The sequence below is a fragment of the Pseudophryne corroboree genome, chromosome 9 (assembly GCF_028390025.1).
Source record: "Pseudophryne corroboree isolate aPseCor3 chromosome 9, aPseCor3.hap2, whole genome shotgun sequence".
Lineage (NCBI taxonomy): Eukaryota > Metazoa > Chordata > Amphibia > Anura > Myobatrachidae > Pseudophryne > Pseudophryne corroboree.
Genome location: NC_086452.1, coordinates 5,838,308 through 5,859,365, shown reverse-complemented (window position 1 = coordinate 5,859,365; position 21,058 = coordinate 5,838,308). Strand labels below are relative to the sequence as shown.

The 21,058-nt window shown below is 48.2% G+C and overlaps 1 protein-coding gene across 3 annotated transcripts in view; it reads left to right on the top strand.

The window, feature by feature from the left end:
- LOC134957213 (cytochrome P450 4B1-like) overlaps positions 1 to 21,058 on the top strand; it is a 97,710-nt gene that overhangs the window by 25,600 nt on the left and 51,052 nt on the right. For 2 of the 3 annotated variants that reach the window (XM_063938913.1, XM_063938914.1), the window contains exons 6-9: positions 4,558 to 4,709; positions 8,812 to 8,918; positions 9,733 to 9,923; positions 12,884 to 13,017. In XM_063938913.1, coding sequence (XP_063794983.1) covers positions 4,558 to 4,709; positions 8,812 to 8,918; positions 9,733 to 9,923; positions 12,884 to 13,017 — 584 coding nt within the window. Of the gene's footprint in view, positions 1 to 4,557; positions 4,710 to 8,811; positions 8,919 to 9,732; positions 9,924 to 12,883; positions 13,018 to 14,586; positions 14,681 to 21,058 lie in introns of those variants that run through there. The other variant, XM_063938915.1, reaches the window with a different exon arrangement.

Genomic DNA, 21,058 nt, shown 5'->3' with positions numbered 1-21,058 from the left:
TCACTGTGACTGTCTCTCCCTGCACAGACTCTGGCGTAGCGTGCGTCACTGTGACTGTCTCTCCCTGCACAGACTCTGGCGTAGCGTGCGTCACTGTGACTGTCTCTCCCTGCACAGACTCTGGCGTAGCGTGCGTCACTGTGACTGTCTCTCCCTGCACAGACTCTGGCGTAGCGTGCGTCACTGTGACTGTCTCTCCCTGCACAGACTCTGGCGTAGCGTGCGTCACTGTGACTGTCTCTCCCTGCACAGACTCTGGCGTAGCGTGCGTCACTGTGACTGTCTCTGCCTGTACAGACTCTGGCGTAGCGTGCGTCACTGTGACTGTCTCTCCCTGCACACACTCTGGCGTAGCGTGCGTCACTGTGACTGTCTCTGCCTGTACAGACTCTGGCGTAGCGTGTGTCACTGTGACTGTCTCTCCCTGCACAGACTCTGGCGTAGCGTGCGTCACTGTGACTGTCTCTCCCTGCACAGACTCTGGCGTAGTGTGCGTCACTGTGACTGTCTCTGCCTGCACAGACTCTGGCGTAGCGTGCGTCACTGTGACTGTCTCTCCCTGCACAGACTCTGGCGTAGCGTGCGTCACTGTGACTGTCTCTCCCTGCACAGACTCTGGCGTAGCGTGCGTCTCTGTGACTGTCTCTCCCTGTACAGACTCTGGCGTAGCGTGCGTCACTGTGACTGTCTCTCTCTGCACAGACTCTGGCGTAGCGTGCGTCACTGTGACTGTCTCTTCCTGCACAGACTCTGGCGTAGCGTGCGTCACTGTGACTGTCTCTCCCTGCACAGACTCTGGTGTAGCGTGCGTCACTGTGACTGTCTCTCCCTGCACAGACTCTGGCGTAGCGTGTGTCACTGTGACTGTCTCTCCCTGCACAGACTCTGGCGTAGCGTGCGTCACTGTGACTGTCTCTCCCTGTACAGACTCTGGCGTAGCGTGCGTCACTGTGACTGTCTCTCCCTGCACAGACTCTGGCGTAGCGTGCGTCACTGTGACTGTCTCTGCCTGCACAGACTCTGGCGTAGCGTGCGTCACTGTGACTGTCTCTGCCTGCACAGACTCTGGCGTAGCGTGCGTCACTGTGACTGTCTCTGCCTGTACAGACTCTGGCGTAGCGTGTGTCACTGTGACTGTCTCTCCCTGCACAGACTCTGGCGTAGCGTGCGTCACTGTGACTGTCTCTGCCTGCACAGACTCTGGCGTAGCGTGCGTCACTGTGACTGTCTCTGCCTGCACAGACTCTGGCGTAGCGTGCGTCACTGTGACTGTCTCTGCCTGTACAGACTCTGGCGTAGCGTGTGTCACTGTGACTGTCTCTCCCTGCACAGACTCTGGCGTAGCGTGTGTCACTGTGACTGTCTCTGCCTGTACAGACTCTGGCGTAGCGTGTGTCACTGTGACTGTCTCTCCCTGTACAGACTCTGGCGTAGCGTGCGTCACTGTGACTGTCTCTGCCTGCACAGACTCTGGCGTAGCGTGCGTCACTGTGACTGTCTCTCCCTGTACAGACTCTGGCGTAGCGTGTGTCACTGTGACTGTCTCTGCATGCACAGACTCTGGCGTAGCGTGCGTGACTGTGACTGTCTCTGCCCGCACAGACTCTGGCGTAGCGTGCGTCACTGTGACTGTCTCTGCCTGTACAGACTCTGGCGTAGCGTGCGTCACTGTGACTGTCTCTCCCTGCACAGACTCTGGCGTAGCGTGCGTCACTGTGACTGTCTCTGCCCGCACAGACTCTGGCGTAGCGTGCGTCACTGTGACTGTCTCTCCCTGCACAGACTCTGGCGTAGCGTGCGTCACTGTGACTGTCTCTGCCCGCACAGACTCTGGCGTAGCGTGCGTCACTGTGACTGTCTCTGCCTGCACAGACTCTGGCGTAGCGTGCGTCACTGTGACTGTCTCTCCCTGCACAGACTCTGGCGTAGCGTGCGTCACTGTGACTGTCTCTGCCTGCACAGACTCTGGCGTAGCGTGTGTCACTGTGACTGTCTCTCCCTGCACAGACTCTGGCGTAGCGTGTGTCACTGTGACTGTCTCTCCCTGTACAGACTCTGGCGTAGCGTGCGTCACTGTGACTGTCTCTCCCTGCACAGACTCTGGCGTAGCGTGCGTCACTGTGACTGTCTCTGCCTGCACAGACTCTGGCGTAGCGTGCGTCACTGTGACTGTCTCTCCCTGCACAGACTCTGGCGTAGCGTGCGTCACTGTGACTGTCTCTGCCTGTACAGACTCTGGCGTAGCGTGCGTCACTGTGACTGTCTCTGCCTGCACAGACTCTGGCGTAGCGTGCGTCACTGTGACTGTCTCTCCCTGTACAGACTCTGGCGTAGCGTGCGTCACTGTGACTGTCTCTCCCTGCACAGACTCTGGCGTAGCGTGCGTCACTGTGACTGTCTCTCCCTGCACAGACTCTGGCGTAGCGTGCGTCACTGTGACTGTCTCTCCCTGCACAGACTCTGGCGTAGCGTGCGTCACTGTGACTGTCTCTCCCTGTACAGACTCTGGCGTAGCGTGCGTCACTGTGACTGTCTCTCCCTGTACAGACTCTGGCGTAGCGTGCGTCACTGTGACTGTCTCTCCCTGCACAGACTCTGGCGTAGCGTGCGTCACTGTGACTGTCTCTCCCTGCACAGACTCTGGCGTAGCGTGTGTCACTGTGACTGTCTCTCCCTGCACAGACTCTGGCGTAGCGTGCGTCACTGTGACTGTCTCTGCCTGCACATACTCTGGCGTAGCGTGCGTCACTGTGACTGTCTCTCCCTGCACAGACTCTGGCGTAGCGTGCGTCACTGTGACTGTCTCTGCCTGCACAGACTCTGGCGTAGCGTGCGTCACTGTGACTGTCTCTGCCTGCACAGACTCTGGCGTAGCGTGTGTCACTGTGACTGTCTCTCCCTGCACAGACTCTGGCGTAGTGTGCGTCACTGTGACTGTCTCTCCCTGCACAGACTCTGGAGTAGCGTGTGTCACTGTGACTGTCTCTGCATGCACAGACTCTGGCGTAGCGTGTGTCACTGTGACTGTCTCTGCCTGCACAGACTCTGGTGTAGCGTGCGTCACTGTGACTGTCTCTCCCTGTACAGACTCTGGCGTAGCGTGCGTCACTGTGACTGTCTCTCCCTGCACAGACTCTGGCGTAGCGTGCGTCACTGTGACTGTCTCTCCCTGCACAGACTCTGGCGTAGCGTGCGTCACTGTGACTGTCTCTCCCTGCACAGACTCTGGCGTAGCGTGCGTCACTGTGACTGTCTCTCCCTGTACAGACTCTGGCGTAGCGTGCGTCACTGTGACTGTCTCTGCCTGCACAGACTCTGGCGTAGCGTGTGTCACTGTGACTGTCTCTGCATGCACAGACTCTGGCGTAGCGTGTGTCACTGTGACTGTCTCTGCCCGCACAGACTCTGGCGTAGCGTGCGTCACTGTGACTGTCTCTGCCTGCACAGACTCTGGCGTAGCGTGCGTCACTGTGACTGTCTCTCCCTGCACAGACTCTGGCGTAGCGTGTGTCACTGTGACTGTCTCTGCCTGCACAGACTCTGGCGTAGCGTGCGTCACTGTGACTGTCTCTCCCTGCACAGACTCTGGCGTAGCGTGCGTCACTGTGACTGTCTCTGCCTGTACAGACTCTGGCGTAGCGTGCGTCACTGTGACTGTCTCTGCCTGCACAGACTCTGGCGTAGCGTGTGTCACTGTGACTGTCTCTGCTGCACAGACTCTGGCGTAGCGTGCGTCACTGTGACTGTCTCTCCCTGCACAGACTCTGGCGTAGCGTGCGTCACTGTGACTGTCTCTGCCTGTACAGACTCTGGCGTAGCGTGCGTCACTGTGACTGTCTCTGCCTGCACAGACTCTGGCGTAGCGTGTGTCACTGTGACTGTCTCTGCCTGCACAGACTCTGGCGTAGCGTGCGTCACTGTGACTGTCTCTGCCTGTACAGACTCTGGCGTAGCGTGCGTCACTGTGACTGTCTCTGCCTGCACAGACTCTGGCGTAGCGTGTGTCACTGTGACTGTCTCTCCCTGCACAGACTCTGGCGTAGCGTGCGTCACTGTGACTGTCTCTGCCTGCACAGACTCTGGCGTAGCGTGCGTCACTGTGACTGTCTCTGCCTGCACAGACTCTGGCGTAGCGTGTGTCACTGTGACTGTCTCTGCATGCACCAGCGATATTGTATCCAGGGAGGGGGGGGCCACGTACATCTGCATACGGCCCATCCAGTGCTGAGAGGCCTCTGTCCCATGTTATGTACAGCACATTTAGTATTATTCAGCAGATGTTAAGTATCTGGAAACACTGAGACCATATAGACCTATAGACCCAAATGTTCGCTATATTGTCAGTGAATATTGTCTCTGAATTATAGTTACGGGTCTCAAGTTGTTTCAGCTCTTTCCTGTTGCTGTGGGCAACTCACACACATATCATATAATAATGACTTCAGTGCTCTATGGACAGTAATATAAAGCATGACACCTAGTGTCCACAATGAGGTACTGCACCCTACATACTGTACCTGTTATTACTGTATGTTACTTCTGTTCCCCTTTGTGCAGTGAGAATGAATACATCAAAGCTGTGTATGAGCTGTCCTTCCTGGTGGACCAGAGGTCCCGCTGTTACCCCTACCATAATTCTCTCATCTACCACCTGAGCCCACATGGAGCGCGCTTTCGGAAAGCGCTGAAAACAGCGCATGAGCACACGTGTGAGTTTCGGTATTTTATTTTTCACTTTTCAATTCACAGCAGGCAGGAGTCGGGGTGCCAGAATTGTATGTTCTTCTTCAGGATCCATAAGCATCCACAGGGATGACCTTGGGGGTATGATGGTGGAGACCAGGATCAGGCACCAAACAGTTAAGCTTTTAAGCTCCCAATATGCACTGGTTCTTCTCCCTCGGACACCGTCCACAGCTCAGGCTCCTCAGTTTTTTTTATTTGGTGTCATCATTATAACACTCCCTTACACAGGGGAGATTCTTTTTGGACCCGAGCTGGACATGATTTATCACTACTCTAAAATAGCTTTCCTGCCCTCAGCCTCCTCTTCCTGGCCTTGGACTCACCATGGCCAGAGGTCAAGCCTTTTCTCGACTGTCACACTTCACAATGGCCTCTTAGCCCAAGCCTGGGCCTCCAGATGCCCAACCGCCAAGCCTGAGGATATACCCTCAGCCTGACGGGACAGGCCTCCTCCTGGGAAATCCCAGGGTAGGACACCAACTTCTTCAGTTTGCACACTATTGGTGTCAAATGTCTGGGTGCAGGAAGGGGTGTCTCATGGGTACGCCCGCCTTTTCATAAGACGACCTCCCCAGCTGTACTTTCATACAAGCCCTCGCAGGCCTCTGCAAAGCCCAGGCTCTCCAGATGGCTATTCACTCCTTACTACAATCAGGTGTGATAATTCCTGTCACAACAGGGCAAGGGCTTTTACTCAACACTCTTCTTAGTTCAGAAACCCAATGGGACCCACTGGCCCATCCTTAATCTCAAGTCAGTGAACCAGGTTTCGTATGGAAACTCTCCGTTCCATTGTCCTATGCAGCCTGAGGACTTTATGGTCTCTCTGGACATCCAGGAAATTTACCTACATGTACCTATAGCACCCTCTCATCAGCAATACCTTTTGGTTTGTGCTCCTACAACAACATTTCCAATTTCAGGCTCTGCCTTTTGGACTTTCTACGGCTCCGAGGGCCTTTACCAAACTTATGATGGCTCAGCTTCATCGGCAGGGAATCAGAGTACTCCCTTACCTGGACGACCTGCTGCTTCTGGCAAACTCTCCGGAGGTCCTCAGCCGCCATCTTCAGGTAACCATAGCCTTCCTGCTGAGACATGGTTAGCTAATCAACTGGAAAAAGTCTTCCCTGATCCCCTCTCAGAGCATGGTATATCTGGGAGCTCTTCTGGATACTCGCATACAGAGACTCTTCCTACCTATGGACAAGATTGCGGCACTGCACCTATTGGTACGCAGGCTGTTCCACAGTTGTGTCCATTCACTCCGCAATGCAGACCCTGGGGATCCATGGTGTCTACTTTTAACATGGTGGAATATACTCCGTTCCACTTCAGGCCTCTACAGCACCTGATCCTATCCCGGTGAAATGGCCAACTCAAGCAGATAAAATCCCAGACGATGATCCTCTCTCCGGAAGATCAGATCCCTCTCATGGCGGACAAGTGCTGTCCATTCTGGATTCCGGATTGGGTCCTTCTCACCATGGACGCCAACCTCCATGGGTGGGAAGCAGTCACTGGAAGTCACACCTTTCAAGGCCATTTGACTCCTGCCCAATGGGGCCTACCAATCAATGTTCTGGAACTTTGAGCTGTCTATAGGGCCCTTACTCTGGCTCAGGACATTCATCAGGGTTGTCCTGTTCAAGTTCAGTCAGACAACGCCATGGCAATGGTCTATCTCAATCACCAGAGAGGCACTTGCAGTGTTTTGGCAATGACGGAAGTAGCACAAATTCTCAAATGGGCATAACGCCATCTCCAAGCCATCTCTCATGGTCTTCATACTGAGAATCCTCAACTGGGAAGCAGACTTCCTCAGTCACCAGGATGTGCATGCCGGAGAGTGGTCTCTACATCCAGAAGTCTTTCAGCTTCTGGTGGACAAATGTGGTCTTCCAGAAGTAGACCTCATGGCCTCCAGACACAACTACAAGCTGCAAATATACATTCTAGGACAAGGGATCAAGGAGCAGTTTTCGTGGACCTATCTAGTGTACCTCTTCCCTCCAGTCTCTCTCCTTCCCATAGTACTTCACAAATTCAAGCAGTAAGGCGGCACCATGATCTTGATAGCTCTGTCCTGGCCCAGGCGCCATTGGTTCAGATTTTACAGTCTATCCATAGAAGTTCCCTTTCCACTTCTTCTTCGACCAGACCTCTTGTCTCGGGGTCCTTGTCTACACCCAGTCTAAGCTCACCTGTCTTTGATGATGAGGCTCTTGAGTTATCCCTCTTAAGGTCTAAGGGTTCTCCAGTTCTGTCATTCAGACAATGCTCCGGGCACGAAAGCATGCTTCAGCCCGTATCGATTACCGAGTTTGGCATACGTACTTCCAGTGGTGTGCTCAATGACAATTTGACCCTCTGGGTTTTTGGATTTTCAGAATCCTTGCCTTTCTCCAGGCAGGTTTGGACCTCAGCCTCCGCCTTGCTTCTCTGAAAGTACAGGTTTTGGCTCTGTCAGTTTGGTTCCAGAAACAGATTGCTCTGTTGCCGAATGTGCATTCCTTCCTACAAGGGGTACTGTGGATTCAACCTCCCTTTGTTCCTCCGGTGAATCCATGGGATTTGTTTCTAGTTCTCCGTACCTTGCAGCACTCATTGTTTAAACCGCTGGACTCTGTTGACCTCAAATGGTTGACGGCAAAGACACTTTTTTCTTTTGGCTATCGACTCGGCAAGAAGGGTGTCAGACTTCGGAGCGCGTTCCTGCCACTTTCCATTATTGATCTTCCATCATGACAGAGCAGTCCTGTGGACCAAACAAGGTTACCTCCTCAAGATGGTATCCAGTTTCCATTTTAACAAAGAAATAGTTCCGGCCTTCCAATCACCAGACCTCTCGGCAGGTGAGGTCTCCTTGGATGTGGTACATGCTCTTCAGATCTGCGTAGACCATACTAGTTCCATCAGGAAAACGGATTCACTCTTTGTCCTCTATGGATTCCACAAGTGGGGCTGGCCAGCTAACAAACAGACTGGCCAGATGGCTTTGCATGACAATCTCACAAGCTGATCTCCCTGTTCCTGATACAGTCGTTGCTCATTGTACTAACTCTGTGGGACCTTCCTGGGCAGCCCGTTGTGGCGCATCTGCTGAACAACTATGCAAGGCAGCCACGTGGTCTTGTGTCCACACGTGGTCTTCTGTCCACACAGGTTCTTTGCCTTTGATACATTTACCTTTCACAAAGCCTCATTTGGATGCAACTTAGGAGAGTCCATAATTTAACTGCTCTGGGACATCCCCAAGGTCATCCCTGTGGATGGCTATGGACCCTGAGAAGAAAATAAGAGTTATGGTAAAACTTACACTTGTGAGCTCTTTTTCGTCGAGATCCATAGGATCCACAGGGCACCCACCCTGACGCATTTATCTTCAATGGGTTACTGTTCTTGGTCACCAGTTCCCATCTCCTGTTTGTGAGTGTGTTTCCTGTGTGTACTATTCTTCCTACTTTCCTCTCCTGCCTTGGGCTTATTAAAAAAACCTGAGCCTGAGCTGTGGGTGGGGTATGAGGGAGAAGGACCAGTGCATTTTAGGAGCTTAAAAGCTTAACTGTTTGGTGCCTGATCCTGGTATTCACTATCATAACCCAAGGTCATCCTTGTGGATCCCATGGACCTCTAAGAAAAAAGAGTTAACAAGGGTAAGCTTTACCATAACTCTTATTTTAATAATCTTACAAACTTAAATTTGTATTTTATATAAACTCTTGAACATTGTTACAATGTAACAGCTCTGGTTTAGGATGACAGAAAGTGGGGCATAAGGAAGATGATTCCCTCTACGGGAGAGCTGGTAATATGCCTGTTTCTCTCTACAATCTACTACTCAGGCTGCCACCGTTATTATAACACCAGCGTGATAAAACATTGTACACGGTGATTCCAGTGCACTGGAACACTATGCAGTGTACTGGAGTGTAATGCTGGCTCAGTTATGCCCCCAATATTCTGATTTGGGGTGATTGGAGGGAGGGCATATGATCAGCAGTGGGTGGTACATGTCTTGATTTTGCTTATTAAATGGTAAATAATAAAATGTTTCCATTATAGATAATGTAATAAAACTGAGAAAAGAAGCGCTGAAGCAGGAGACTGAGCTGGAGAAGGTGAAGCAGAGGAGACACTTGGATTTTCTGGACATCCTATTATATGCCAAGGTACTGAGTGTCCTGCTATTACCTTCCCCAACCCCTGCACTATTACAGCGGGGTACTTTCTCACTTCTCTGGGTCCTTAGGCCAATGGGGGAGATTCAGTTATCACACACTAATACAATGTAGCTTATACGGTAGGTATACTGTACAGATTAACGCAGAATACAGGTTGAACCCGATGGGCAATTTGCCTCTTTTCAACCTCACTAACTATGTACTATGTACATACTGTAGCTCATTTTTGCTTGCACCCCAATTTTGTTTTTCATTTTGTAATGTCCCATAATATACATAGAAAATCACCCATTTACTAGGACTACATAGGGATTGATTCAATTAGACGCAACTTACTGGCATCAATTATATGATGCATTTACAATGCCGTTGGGCTTGCATTTTTTATTTGCTGAGTACAAAACCCACAAGTCCATAGTAAGAGCAGGCCATGAGGGGGGCGAATTGCAGATCCGTTCCACACCATTACAATGGCAACTCACATCTAATTGAATTGACCCATTACAGTGTGAAGTCTTATATTTGGCATAGTTCAGGTCTTTAATTCACAACAATAACATATTCTACAAAAATGACTCTGATTGCTGTATGCATTTACATTACACACATTTGCCATGTTAACATTTTAACATGCACAAATTAAAAACAACTAACCTGGATGTAACTTTTTGTAGAACGCGATTTACAGGTTTGCATGTTACTCTTACTCAATTTTGGTCTACGTCAGTTCTATAGAATATGCCTCAAAGATTTCCCATTCACAAAAACAGAGAATAAAAACTTTTTCTTTATAATTCCCCAGGATGAGAACGGACGGGGCCTGTCCGATGAGGATCTGCAGGCGGAGGTGGACACGTTCATGTTTGAGGGACATGACACCACAGCCAGCGGGATCTCCTGGACATTATACTGTTTGGCCAAGTACCCGGAGCACCAGGAGAAATGCCGGGAGGAGATCCAAGAGGTCCTGGGGGAGCGGAACACCGTGGAGTGGTGAGTACTTGTTCTTTTGTCTCCATGTCAAGTTTTCATTTTCCAAGATGGATTATTAGGACTTTTTTCTAATGACTGAAGAATACAAGGATTCACACATAAAGTTACAAGACATGTGGGGACAGCATTTACTGTACACTTACACAAAGTGTTATAAGAACAGATCGAATATGCATATTATACAGTATGTGCAGATTAGTGTTTGTAGGTAAACTTTTGTGCTACTTATGGAAATGTAATATCACTTTATCATGTTACTTATTATAGGTTCAAATAAATGCTTTATTATAAACAGTTATACTTTCTCATAAGAAATTCCAATGAAATTCTTATAAAACATTAAATATTACTTTTCATTGTTCTAAAATCTCAATCTTGTTCGGTACTATCAGCCATAGAACACAGATCTGCACTATAGGGACAGGATCGGATGCATTATTTCTCAAATTGTCCTATATGCAGATTGGCTGCACTCTGGTGCCCATAGCCATTCCCTTCACCTATACGTAATTCTAAACAAAATCTTATGTTTGAAAATAAATTTGATATAATCCAAAATACATTTGTTTTTTTTCTCAAAAATCCTAACTTTTTGTTCTAAGTAATAATAATAATAATAATAATTAGAATGTATATCTTCCACATGGAGTATATAATTTGCATTTCACATTTAAGCCATTAAGAAGTTGCTATACCAGATATTATGCTATGTGACAAATGTGATATGAGAGACACTAAATAGTCTTGGTTGCCCATGGGGATTTGTGAAGTGTTTTAATCAATGACAATTACTGGCTGTGATTGGGTGCTCTATATAAAGAATACTATACCTATAGAGAGATCGCCCCGTCTGCCTCAGCAACATTAAAAAAAACCTTCAGCTGAGGCTGATGCACATTTATAAAATCATATGGTTATTATAAAATGTGTGATTCTCTTGTAGATAATAAGATTCCTTCACAAAGTAAGGTATATTACACTATGGACTTCCACATCTTCTTGCATAGCTTCAGATGTTATATCAAAGTATATAATGTCCTAAGTTTACGTTGATTTAGATTATGACATTATCTATTTTTATTCTATTTTGATGTTTTTTGAAGCCCGTCATCCCCAATTTATAAATATGTAAAACCCTTGTGTGATATGATAAGGATGAAGAGATAATTTTCATTTAAATATAGAGGATATTGATACTTTTTGATTATCCCAAATTACAATGAGTACAATTGCCATGATATATATGAGTTACTTTACCTGGAGCTGAATTATTACCATCAACCCATAAAGATTTACAAATATCCAAATCCTCAAAATCATTCTGATCCAAAACATCAGGGGAGTGTAGTTGAGAATAAGCAAGAATAAGGACAGGAAACAGGGGAAGTGTGGTCGGGTATAGACCAGAGTTAGGACAGGAAGCAGGGAAGTATGGTCAGGTATAGGCCAGAACAAAGGCAGGAAGCAGGGAAGTGTGGTCAGGTGTAGGGCAGAGTAAGAGCAGGAAGCAGGGAAGTATGGTCATGTATAGGCCAGAGTAAGCGCAGGAAGCAGGGAAGTGTGGTCAGGAATAGGCCAGAGTAAGGACAGGAATCGGGGAACTATGGTCAGGTATAGGCCAGAGTAAGGACAGGAAGCAGGGAAGTATGGTCAAGTATTGCCCAGAGTAAGGACAGGAAGCAGGGAAGTGTGGTCATATATAGCCCAGAGTAAGGGCAGGAAGCAGGGAAATGTAGTCCGGTATGGACCAGAGTAAGGATAGGAAGCAGGGAAGTATGGTCATGTATAGGCCAGAGTAAGGGCACGAAACAGGAAAGTGTGGTCAGGTATAGGCCAGAGTAAGGACAGGAAGCAGGGAACGGGAACTATGGTCAGGTATAGGCCTGAGTCTGGGCAGGAAGCAGGGAAGTATGGTCAGGTATAAGCCAGAGTAAGGACAGGAAGTATGTAAGTATGGTCAGGTATAGGCCAGCGTAAGGACAGGAAGCAGTGAACTATGGTCAGGTATAGGCCTGAGTCAGGGCAGGAAGCATGTAAGTATGGTCAGGTATAAGCCAGAGTAAGGACATGAAGTCGGGAAATATGGTCAGGTATAAGCCGCAAGAAAGTGTGGTCAGGTATTGGCCAGAGTAAGTGCAATAAGCAGGGAAGTGTGGTCAGGTATAGGCCAGAGCAGGAAGCAGGGAGGTGTGGTCAGGAATAGGCCATGTTTAGGGCAGGCATCAGGGAAGTGCAGTTGAAGATACAGTATGCCAGAGTAAGGGCAGGAAGCAGAGAAATGTATTGAGAAGAGGTCAAGGTCAAGGCAGGCAAATATCGATTGCAGTCTAGAAATGTAGGTCAGATTAGGATCCAAGAAACAGCAAGGAAATGTTCCTGCAGTCTTCCACAGCAAGATAGCCAGGTGCACAGGCAAGGTAAGACTGAGGGTGTTATTATCCACTGATCGTGATAGAGGACATGGAAATCACAGGTATAAATACTGAGCTACCTGATTAAATAAAGGAATTTGAGCACTTTAGCAGCAGAGAATTGGAGAAACAAATAACAAACAGGACACGACATTGTACTGGAACGAGGCGTCACTTCAAAACGTGCGGCTTAATTGCTGAAATATTCAAAAAGTCTGCAAACCGCAGGTTATTACATTGGGACCAGAATGTTAATGCAATGTAATGTATGGAGGGGCATGGGCAAGACTTGTAATAACCCACTTCCAAGCACCACACATGGCATCCACGCGTTTCACAGAGCCATGAGTCTAAATAACATGGAAACTAGTATATAGTAATGTGGCTGCCATCATATAGAGGTTACTCTCTTACCCAGGTTCTACCACACAGTACACTCACATAAAGGTATTTGTAGGAAAACACTGATGAATACACTCATACTATTTCACACTACAGTATAAAAACTAAGCAGTATATATGTCATATTCCTCCTTTGTGTGTGAGCAGGGAGGATCTGGGTAAGATGCCGTACACCACCATGTGTATTAAGGAGAGTATGCGCCTCTATCCCCCTGTACCAGGAGTGGCTCGTGAGCTCAGCCAGCCAATCACCTTCTGCGATGGGCGGAGCCTGCCCAAAGGTCAGTCTCTATTTCTACCTGAGATATTTGGGAATATACATATAATCTACATTGCAATGCTACAATCTCAGTCATTATCACTGATGTACATACTAATCCTGACTGCACCATGAATTGCATATAGCCCTTTTAAATGGTAACTGTTTTTTTCACCAGCCTATAGGTGTTTGTTTCTGACAGCTTAATTAGATTGTAAGCTCTTCAGCACAGGGGTCCTCTTTCTTACTATATTCTTCTGCCTAAAGTAGCACTAAGTAGAACTTATTGATACTCCTTGCAAATACAGAAACCTAATGTTCACGCAAGGCTGTTTGGCGCACTACTAAAACAGCCTGCCCAGTGCCTGATGCCACCATGTAAATACGGCATACAGGAGAGCTTGGGGAAAGCCCAGCACCTGCATGCCCCCAGTAATGATGCCAACGGGCCCACACCCTCTCCCAGGCTGGCCATGCCCCCCTTTATGTGCGCACAAGCCTTTGGTTCGTGCGCACAAAGTGCCCCCGCAGCACCAGCGCCCTGCCCCCAAAAAGTCCTGGGGGGAACACTAGAAACCCCTTGTGTGCTGAAGGCCAGTAACACCAAACTAAGCTCTATAATAGAGATAGTCTTCATTGCTTCTGGAATAAGGTTACCCTTTAGTTCTTAACTTATGAAAATTGTACAATAGGCTACAGTGACCATTGTAAATATGCAGTAAATTACAGATACCTTATTGGGAATACTTAATACCAACACTGGCAGTATAGTGGTCAGTGACACCTAGTGCAGTCAAGAGACAAAGAGGGCACAGTTTTGCATAAAGTACCGTGGCCTTGTGGAAACCCCACTGGCAACACTAAAGGGGGACCCCGATTACCTTACTCTGGGGCATCATGAGAGCTGCCAGCACTGCCAGGCTCCTTCTCAGTAACAGGAGCCATGTGCTGCAGGTTAATGTCACACTGCAGGACAAAGCTTCTGTCACTGTGGAGGTATTTTGGTGTACCCTCTAGAAGGGTGACACCTGGGAGCGGCCCACATACCTCTTGTGACAACACTGGCTTCTTTTTCATGTTGAATGCTCCTGGTTGTGTGCAGGGGAAATTCCTGGACAGGTCACCTGACATTGCACCAAGCCACGCCCCCTCAGTGATCTCATAGCCCCTCCCCTTGTGCTGTGTTTTGCAATATTATTGGAAACTGTATTGCACCGCCCCAGGATCCAGGAGGAGAGGCTGAGCTCGTAGCTGCCTCACCTCTGCTCTCTCCATGTCATTCCCTGTATTTTCAGTTCATAGCTGTCTCACCTCTACTTTCTCCCTGATTGTCTCTGTATTCCAGAGGAGCACTGCACATTTGGTGAGTTTAGACTATAAAAATGATTAGAAAAAATACAAATATGATATTGATATGAGGGAGAGGTAAGGTATAATTATCTTCTTTATATTAGTCTATACAATGTTGTTGTCAATACTCTTGAACTTCATCATGTGCCATATCTTTGCTGCCTGTCCTGCAGGTCAGGTTTTCTTATTTCACTTGTGTTGTGGAGCTGATGCACGGATGTTGTCTGTTGTATCTTGTCAGCTGACCGCATCTCCTCCAGTCAGAGTGCTCCTTGCCTCAGCTGACTCTGGCAGCCAATCTGTGACCTGCAGCTTCTATATAAAAGATTCCAGTACTCCAACTCACTGCCAGAGCAATAGGTTACATTGCTAGTTCCTGTCTCCTGCTTAGCAGCAAGTCTGCAGTTCCTAAGTGCTATTTCAGTTCTTCTGTATTGCTGGGTTTCCTTCCTGCAAGCTTTTAAATACACATATTTCTCCTGAGTTCCCTGTGTCTATTGTGAATTTCTAATTATTTTAAATAAACATTTAAATGCCAGCGTTAATATATATACTACGGACGCAAGGCGCATCTTATTACCATCTTTGATAAAAGTGCACTGAACGTCGCAGCACTATATCCCTTAAGAGAAAGCAAGCAGTCGCACACATTGTATGCTGAGGTCCAACGCTCAGAGATATATATATTTGATATAAAAAGTTATGCATACAAAATAACATGTATAAATATTGTTACACAGTTACAGTTATAAAAGAAGCAGTTGCAGTTACATAAGAATCGGTTACAGCCAATATACATACGCTTAGTTTCACTGGTTTCAGGCAGCCAGCCATCAGGTAGGACACTTCTGATAAGGGTGTGTGTGTGTGAGAGTGAATGAGAATGTATCAGAGAGCTGCCTGCTTCTGGGTCTCTATTTTTATACAGTAAAATAATGGGTGTATACAACAGTGGGTTTCATCTTCTTCCATTGGTCCAGAGGCCAGACCTCACAAGAATTCGACGGCTCATAGGTCAGTGTGAGGGCTTTTGTCCTATGTTTAAACGCATGTGTTTGCCCCCAGGGCCATGCTGTGAGGCCAGTTTCAAGTCTCAGGAAGTTCTTTGTATTAATACATTTGGTCATAACTAATCGTTGCAATGTGCTACAATTTACCCATAGCTATCAAATTAATCCACACATTATCCTGATCATTTTGACACTAAGCATGATATAATTAACTTGTTCCGTTCCAATAATACATATATATATAATTTTAAAGTCTATTATATAAATACAATTATAATACAAGTCTTGGTGCTAAACATGTTTTGTCTATGTGTTGTATGAATGTGTTGAATATGTCTTTGTGGCTTCTCTGTGCGAATGCGCATGCTACCGTATAACCTGTGCATGCTGCGTGTATGCGTACGCATGGCGATTATGCGCACGCACAGAGACCACGTGTAGTGTGTATGTAATATTTTGACTTCGACACTATTCAGGTAAAAGCCTCAGAGTTCCTAGCTGCAGTTTTGTCTATTCCTCAAGCTCAGTGCAGCCCTAGCTGCATTTCACTGATTACAAGACTCCTCAGTGAACTCCAGTTCCCAGCCTGCTGGAATCTGCTCCTGAAACCTACAGACATGTTTATGAGCCCGCATCTTAGTGCAGCTGTGAGCTTATAATTGAGCTTCCCACCTGTGAGCTTCATCTTTTCAGCACCAGTGTGTCTGTAGTTTCCAAGTTCCAGATGTAATATGTGCAGAGAGTTAGGTGTGGGAGGGGTGTGTCCTAGCTCAGAGCTACTGTACATTGCAGCGTGAGAATAAAATTGCACAGCATCTGGAAAAGTTGGCTATTGGTGCTGCCATAAAAGTGTATTCAGATTTGAATCATAATATTGGCATTATACCAGCGTTAAACCAAAGGTAAACTAAAGGTAAACATAATACACACTAAAAACAGAATAAGAAACTGATTAGGTGGTGCCTTAATTCATATACAATGTGAATTAAATTAAATTTAAATATAATATTTAATAAACAATACAGACCACACAGTCACAAATAACATAAAAAAAGATGATAAAATATGATTACAAAAAAGTTTGCTGCTTATATATAAAATTAGTCACCAAGTCTCAAGCAGTCAGTCTCTACACCCGTATAGTCCCGTTAAATTACTAGTTACGCTCTGATTGGCATTCCAATAGTGTTCATATTGTAACAGTGCTCAAAATGAGGAGGATAGTGTGTTGCATTATATGGCAAATGCAGATAGACGACTCTGTGGTGTGGGTACGTTGATAAATGTTAAGGCTGCGATGTTTGAATAATAAGCACCATACAGTATTCCGAGCAAGTGATCACCAGCGCACACAGTCCCACTCACCGGGTCTAATTCAAATAGACGCCTCTGTAGTGTGAATGTATAAAAGTCAGTTGGAGCTGCGGTGTATAAACAATCAGTGCCGGGCAGTGTTCCAATCCAATGATCATCGGCGCACACAGTCCCGCTCACTGGCACTTAGTGAGCGGACAGAGTTCTCAGCCAACCAAGTCTCGCTCTTCCAAACTAGGCTTACGAATGGGCAAAAGGCACAAGTACCAGGTCCAGACCTTCCACGCCCTGTGTCCTCAACGCGTCTCTTGACAAGGCCGCCCTCATGCGGGGAAACGCGTTGATGACATGGAGTGTTGAAGGTCTGGAGCTGGTACTTGTGGGACAGAGCGAGAGAGCACGGTCAGAGAGAGAGCAGGGTCAGAGATAGTAGGGACAGAGAGAGGCAGCAGGGTCAGAGAGAGAGAGAGCATGGTCAGAGACAGTAGGGACAGAGAGAGAGCAGAGTCAGAGAGAGACAGTATATATATATATATATATATATATATATATATATATACATATACATACACACAGAGGAAAAACCACAGCACTCACCACACCAGAAGCGGGGCACAGCTATGTACTTACCACTCACAGGGTGGGGTGCATGTAACACTGCACTCTCCACCACAGAAGCGGGGTACACAGCTGTACTTACCACTCACAGGGCGGGGTGCATGTAGCCCATGACCACATCGCTCTAATAAATACAAACAGAGAACCCAGCACTCACCAAAGTAAACTCACTTATCCTCAACAATTCAATAAATAAATGATGGGGGTTTAGTTGGTGGATTGGCCAATGCACGGAAGCCTGCATACCGATTTTCAAGGTACCCCACCTTCATGCAGGTCCTACACTATCACAGAGTCTTAAAACCTGACTACTTCACTGCTGCATCATCTGCCTGCTAGATGTAATGTGTACCTGCCACAGACTTTATGGCTTTTAAAGGCACACTAGTCACCTATTGCACTGGCTCAAAGATGATTGCTAAAGAACAGCTGAGACAGGTTCAGGATAATAAAGTCCACACAGGGGTGCATGAGAAATTACAAAAAAGACTCCTGCTTATCCTCCATGGCGTCCCCCATGCATGGCTGCACTGACTGGGAGACTTTGGCAGAGTGGAACCATAATTCCTTACTGCAATTTGGTAATGTTATATTGTACCTACTGTCTCTCTATCTCTCTCTGACCCTGCTCTCTCTCTGTCCCTACTGTCTCTGATCCTGCTCTCTCACTCTGTCCCTACTGTCTCTCTCTCTCTCTCTGTCCCTACTGTCTCTGACCCTGCTCTCTCACTCTGTCATTACTGTCTCTCTCTCTCTCTGTACCTGCTGTATCTCTCTGACCCTGTTGTCTCTCTCTCTATACCGGCTGTCTCTCTCCAACCATGCTGTCTCTCTCATATATATATATATATATATATATATATATCAGCTGTCTCTCTCTGCCCCTACTGTCTGTGACCATGCTCTCTCTCTCTCTCTCTGTCCCTACTATCTCTGACCCTGCTCTATCTCTGTCCCTACTACCTCTGACCCTGCTCTCTTGCTCTGTCCCTGCTGTCTCTCTCTACCTGCTGTCTCTCTCTGACCCTGCTGTCTTTCTCTCTCTATACCAACTGTCTCTCTCTGACCATGATGTCTCTCTCTCTCTCTCTCTCTCTCTCTCTCTCTCTCTCTCTCTCTCTCTCTATATATATCTATCTATATATATATATATATATATATATATATATCCAGCAGTCTCTCTCTGACTCTGCTCTCTCTCTGTCCCTACTGTCTCTGACCATGCTCTCTCTCTCTCTCTGTCCCTATCTCCGACCCTGCTCTCTCTCTCTCTATCCCTACTGCCTCTCTCTGTCTGTCCCTGCTGTCTCTCTCTCTGTCCCCACCAAAGACGTAACTAGAGTGGGGTGAGCAGCGCATGTGTCCTGGGCGCCATGTCACGTCTGGCAGAAGGCGCCGCCACTGGCCAGAGACTGTGCACCGGACCACCCATTGCCTGTTCACCCAGTCAGGATTCACCCGCCCTGATTGTGCCCCACGGGCCGGCAGGACCTATAGACTCCCCAGCTGACAGCTGCGTGTCCCTGGCAGAGGAGAGGCATCCAGTCACAGAAGCCTTAGATTTCAGGTGAGTATATTTTTTATCCGGCTTTTTTCATGTATTTTGTTCTCTGCTCTTCCTCTCCCACCCGTGTCCTCTGCTCTGTTCCTGGTCACCCCACAGCCTGTCATGACACTCCCACTGACCCCACTCACAGCCTGTCAGCCCATACCCACTATCTCCACTTACAGTCTGTCACCCCAAACCTGCTACCCCCCTTCTCAATCACAGCCTGTCGCCCTACACCAGCTTCCCCCCTTATCACTCACAGCCTCTCACCCCACACCCATTGTCACCACTAATAGCTGCCTCTCTCTCGCTCTCTGTCCCTGCTGCCTCTCTCTCTCTGTCCCTACTGTATATTCCTGCTGCCTCTCTCTCTCTCTGTCCCTACTGTATATTCCTGCTGCCTCAGTGTCCCTACATCCCTGCTGCCTCTCTCTGTCCCTACATCCCTGCTTCCTCTCTCTCTGTCCCTTCTTCTTCTCTCTCTCTGTCCCTACGTCTTTCTGTCCATACTTCCCTGCTGCCTCTCTTTCTCTGCCCCTACGTCCCTGCTTCTTCTTTCTCTCTCTCTCTCTCTCTCTCTCTCCTGTATATTCCTGCGGCCTCAGTGTCCCTACATCCCTGCTTCCTCTCTCTCTGTCCCTTCTTCTTCTCTCTCTCTGTCCCTACGTCCCTTTCTGTCCATACTTCCCTGCTGCCTCTCTTTCTCTGCCCCTACGTCCCTGCTTCTTCTTTCTCTCTCTCTCTCTCTGTCCCTACTCTATATTCCTGCTGCCTCAGTGTCCCTGCATCCCTGCTGCTTCTGTCCATACTTCCCTGCTGCCTCTCTCTGTCCCTACATCCCTGCTTCTTCTTTCTCTGCCCCTTCTTCTCTCTCTCTGTCCCTACGTCCCTGCTTCTCTTTCTGTCCATACTTCCCTGCTGCCTCTTTCTCTGCCCCTACGTCCCTGCTTCTTCTTCTCTCTCTCTCTCTCTCTCTCTCTCTGTCCCTGCTTCTTCTCTCTCTCTGTCCCTACATCCCTGTTGCCTCTCTCTCTCTGTCCCTATGTCCCTGCTGCCTCTTTCTCTGTCCATACATCCCTGCTGCCTCTTTTTCTGTCCATACATCCCTGCTGCCTCTTTCTCTGTCTCCACATCCCTACATCCCTGCTGCCTCTCTCTGTCCCTACATCCCTGCTGCCTCTCTCACTTTCTCTCTCTCTCTGGGTCCCTGCTGCCACTCTCTCTCTCTCACTCTGAGTCCCTGCTGCCACTCTCTCTCTCTCTCTCACTCTGGGTCCCTGCTGCCACTCTCTCTCTCTCTCTCACTCTGGGTTTCTGCTGCCACTCTCTCTCTCTCACTCTGGGTTCCTGCTGCCACTCTCTCTCTCACTCTCTCTCCTTCACTCTGGGTCCCTGCTGCCACTCTCTCACTCCGGGTCCCTGCTGCCACTCTCTCTCTCTCTCTCTCTCTCTCTCTCTCTCTCTCTCTCTCTCACTCTGGGTCCCTGCTGCCACTCTCTCACTCTGGGTCCCTGCTGCCACTCTCTCTCTCACTCTGGGTCCCTGCTGCCACTCTCTCTCTCACTCTGGGTCCTTGCTGCCACTCTCTCTCTCACTCTGGGTCCTTGCTGCCACTCTCTCTCTCACTCTGGGTCCCTGCTGCCACTCTCTCTCTCTCTCACTCTGGGTCCCTGCTGCCACTCACTCTGGGTCCCTGCTGCCACTCTCTCAATCTGGGTCCCTGCTGCCACTCTCTCACTCTGGGTCCCTGCTGCCACTCTCTCTCTCTCTCTGGGTCCCTGCTGCCACTCTCTCTCTCTGGGTCCCTGCTGACACTCTCTCTCACTCTGGGTCCCTGCTGACACTCTCTCTCTCTCTGGGTCCCTGCTGCCACTCTCTCTTTCTGGGTGCCTGCTGTCACACTCTGTCTCTGTGTTCCTTCCACCACTCTTTGTCTCTGTGTCCCTTCAAACACTGGAGCTGGATGTTGCCGGTGTGGGAGCAGAGGCAGCTTATTGGTTGGATCTCGCAATGCAGGGTCATTATAATGTCAAGATGTACAGTAATAAAGTTTGTCTGATGAACGGTCCAAATGTGTGGCATAATGTGTATTTGTGCCCTAATATGTGGCATAATGTGTGTATGGAGTACTACTACCATGTGGCATGATGTGTATACTGCTGTTGACATAATGTGTATATGGGCTACTACTACTGTGTGGCATAATGTGTAAGTGGGGTACT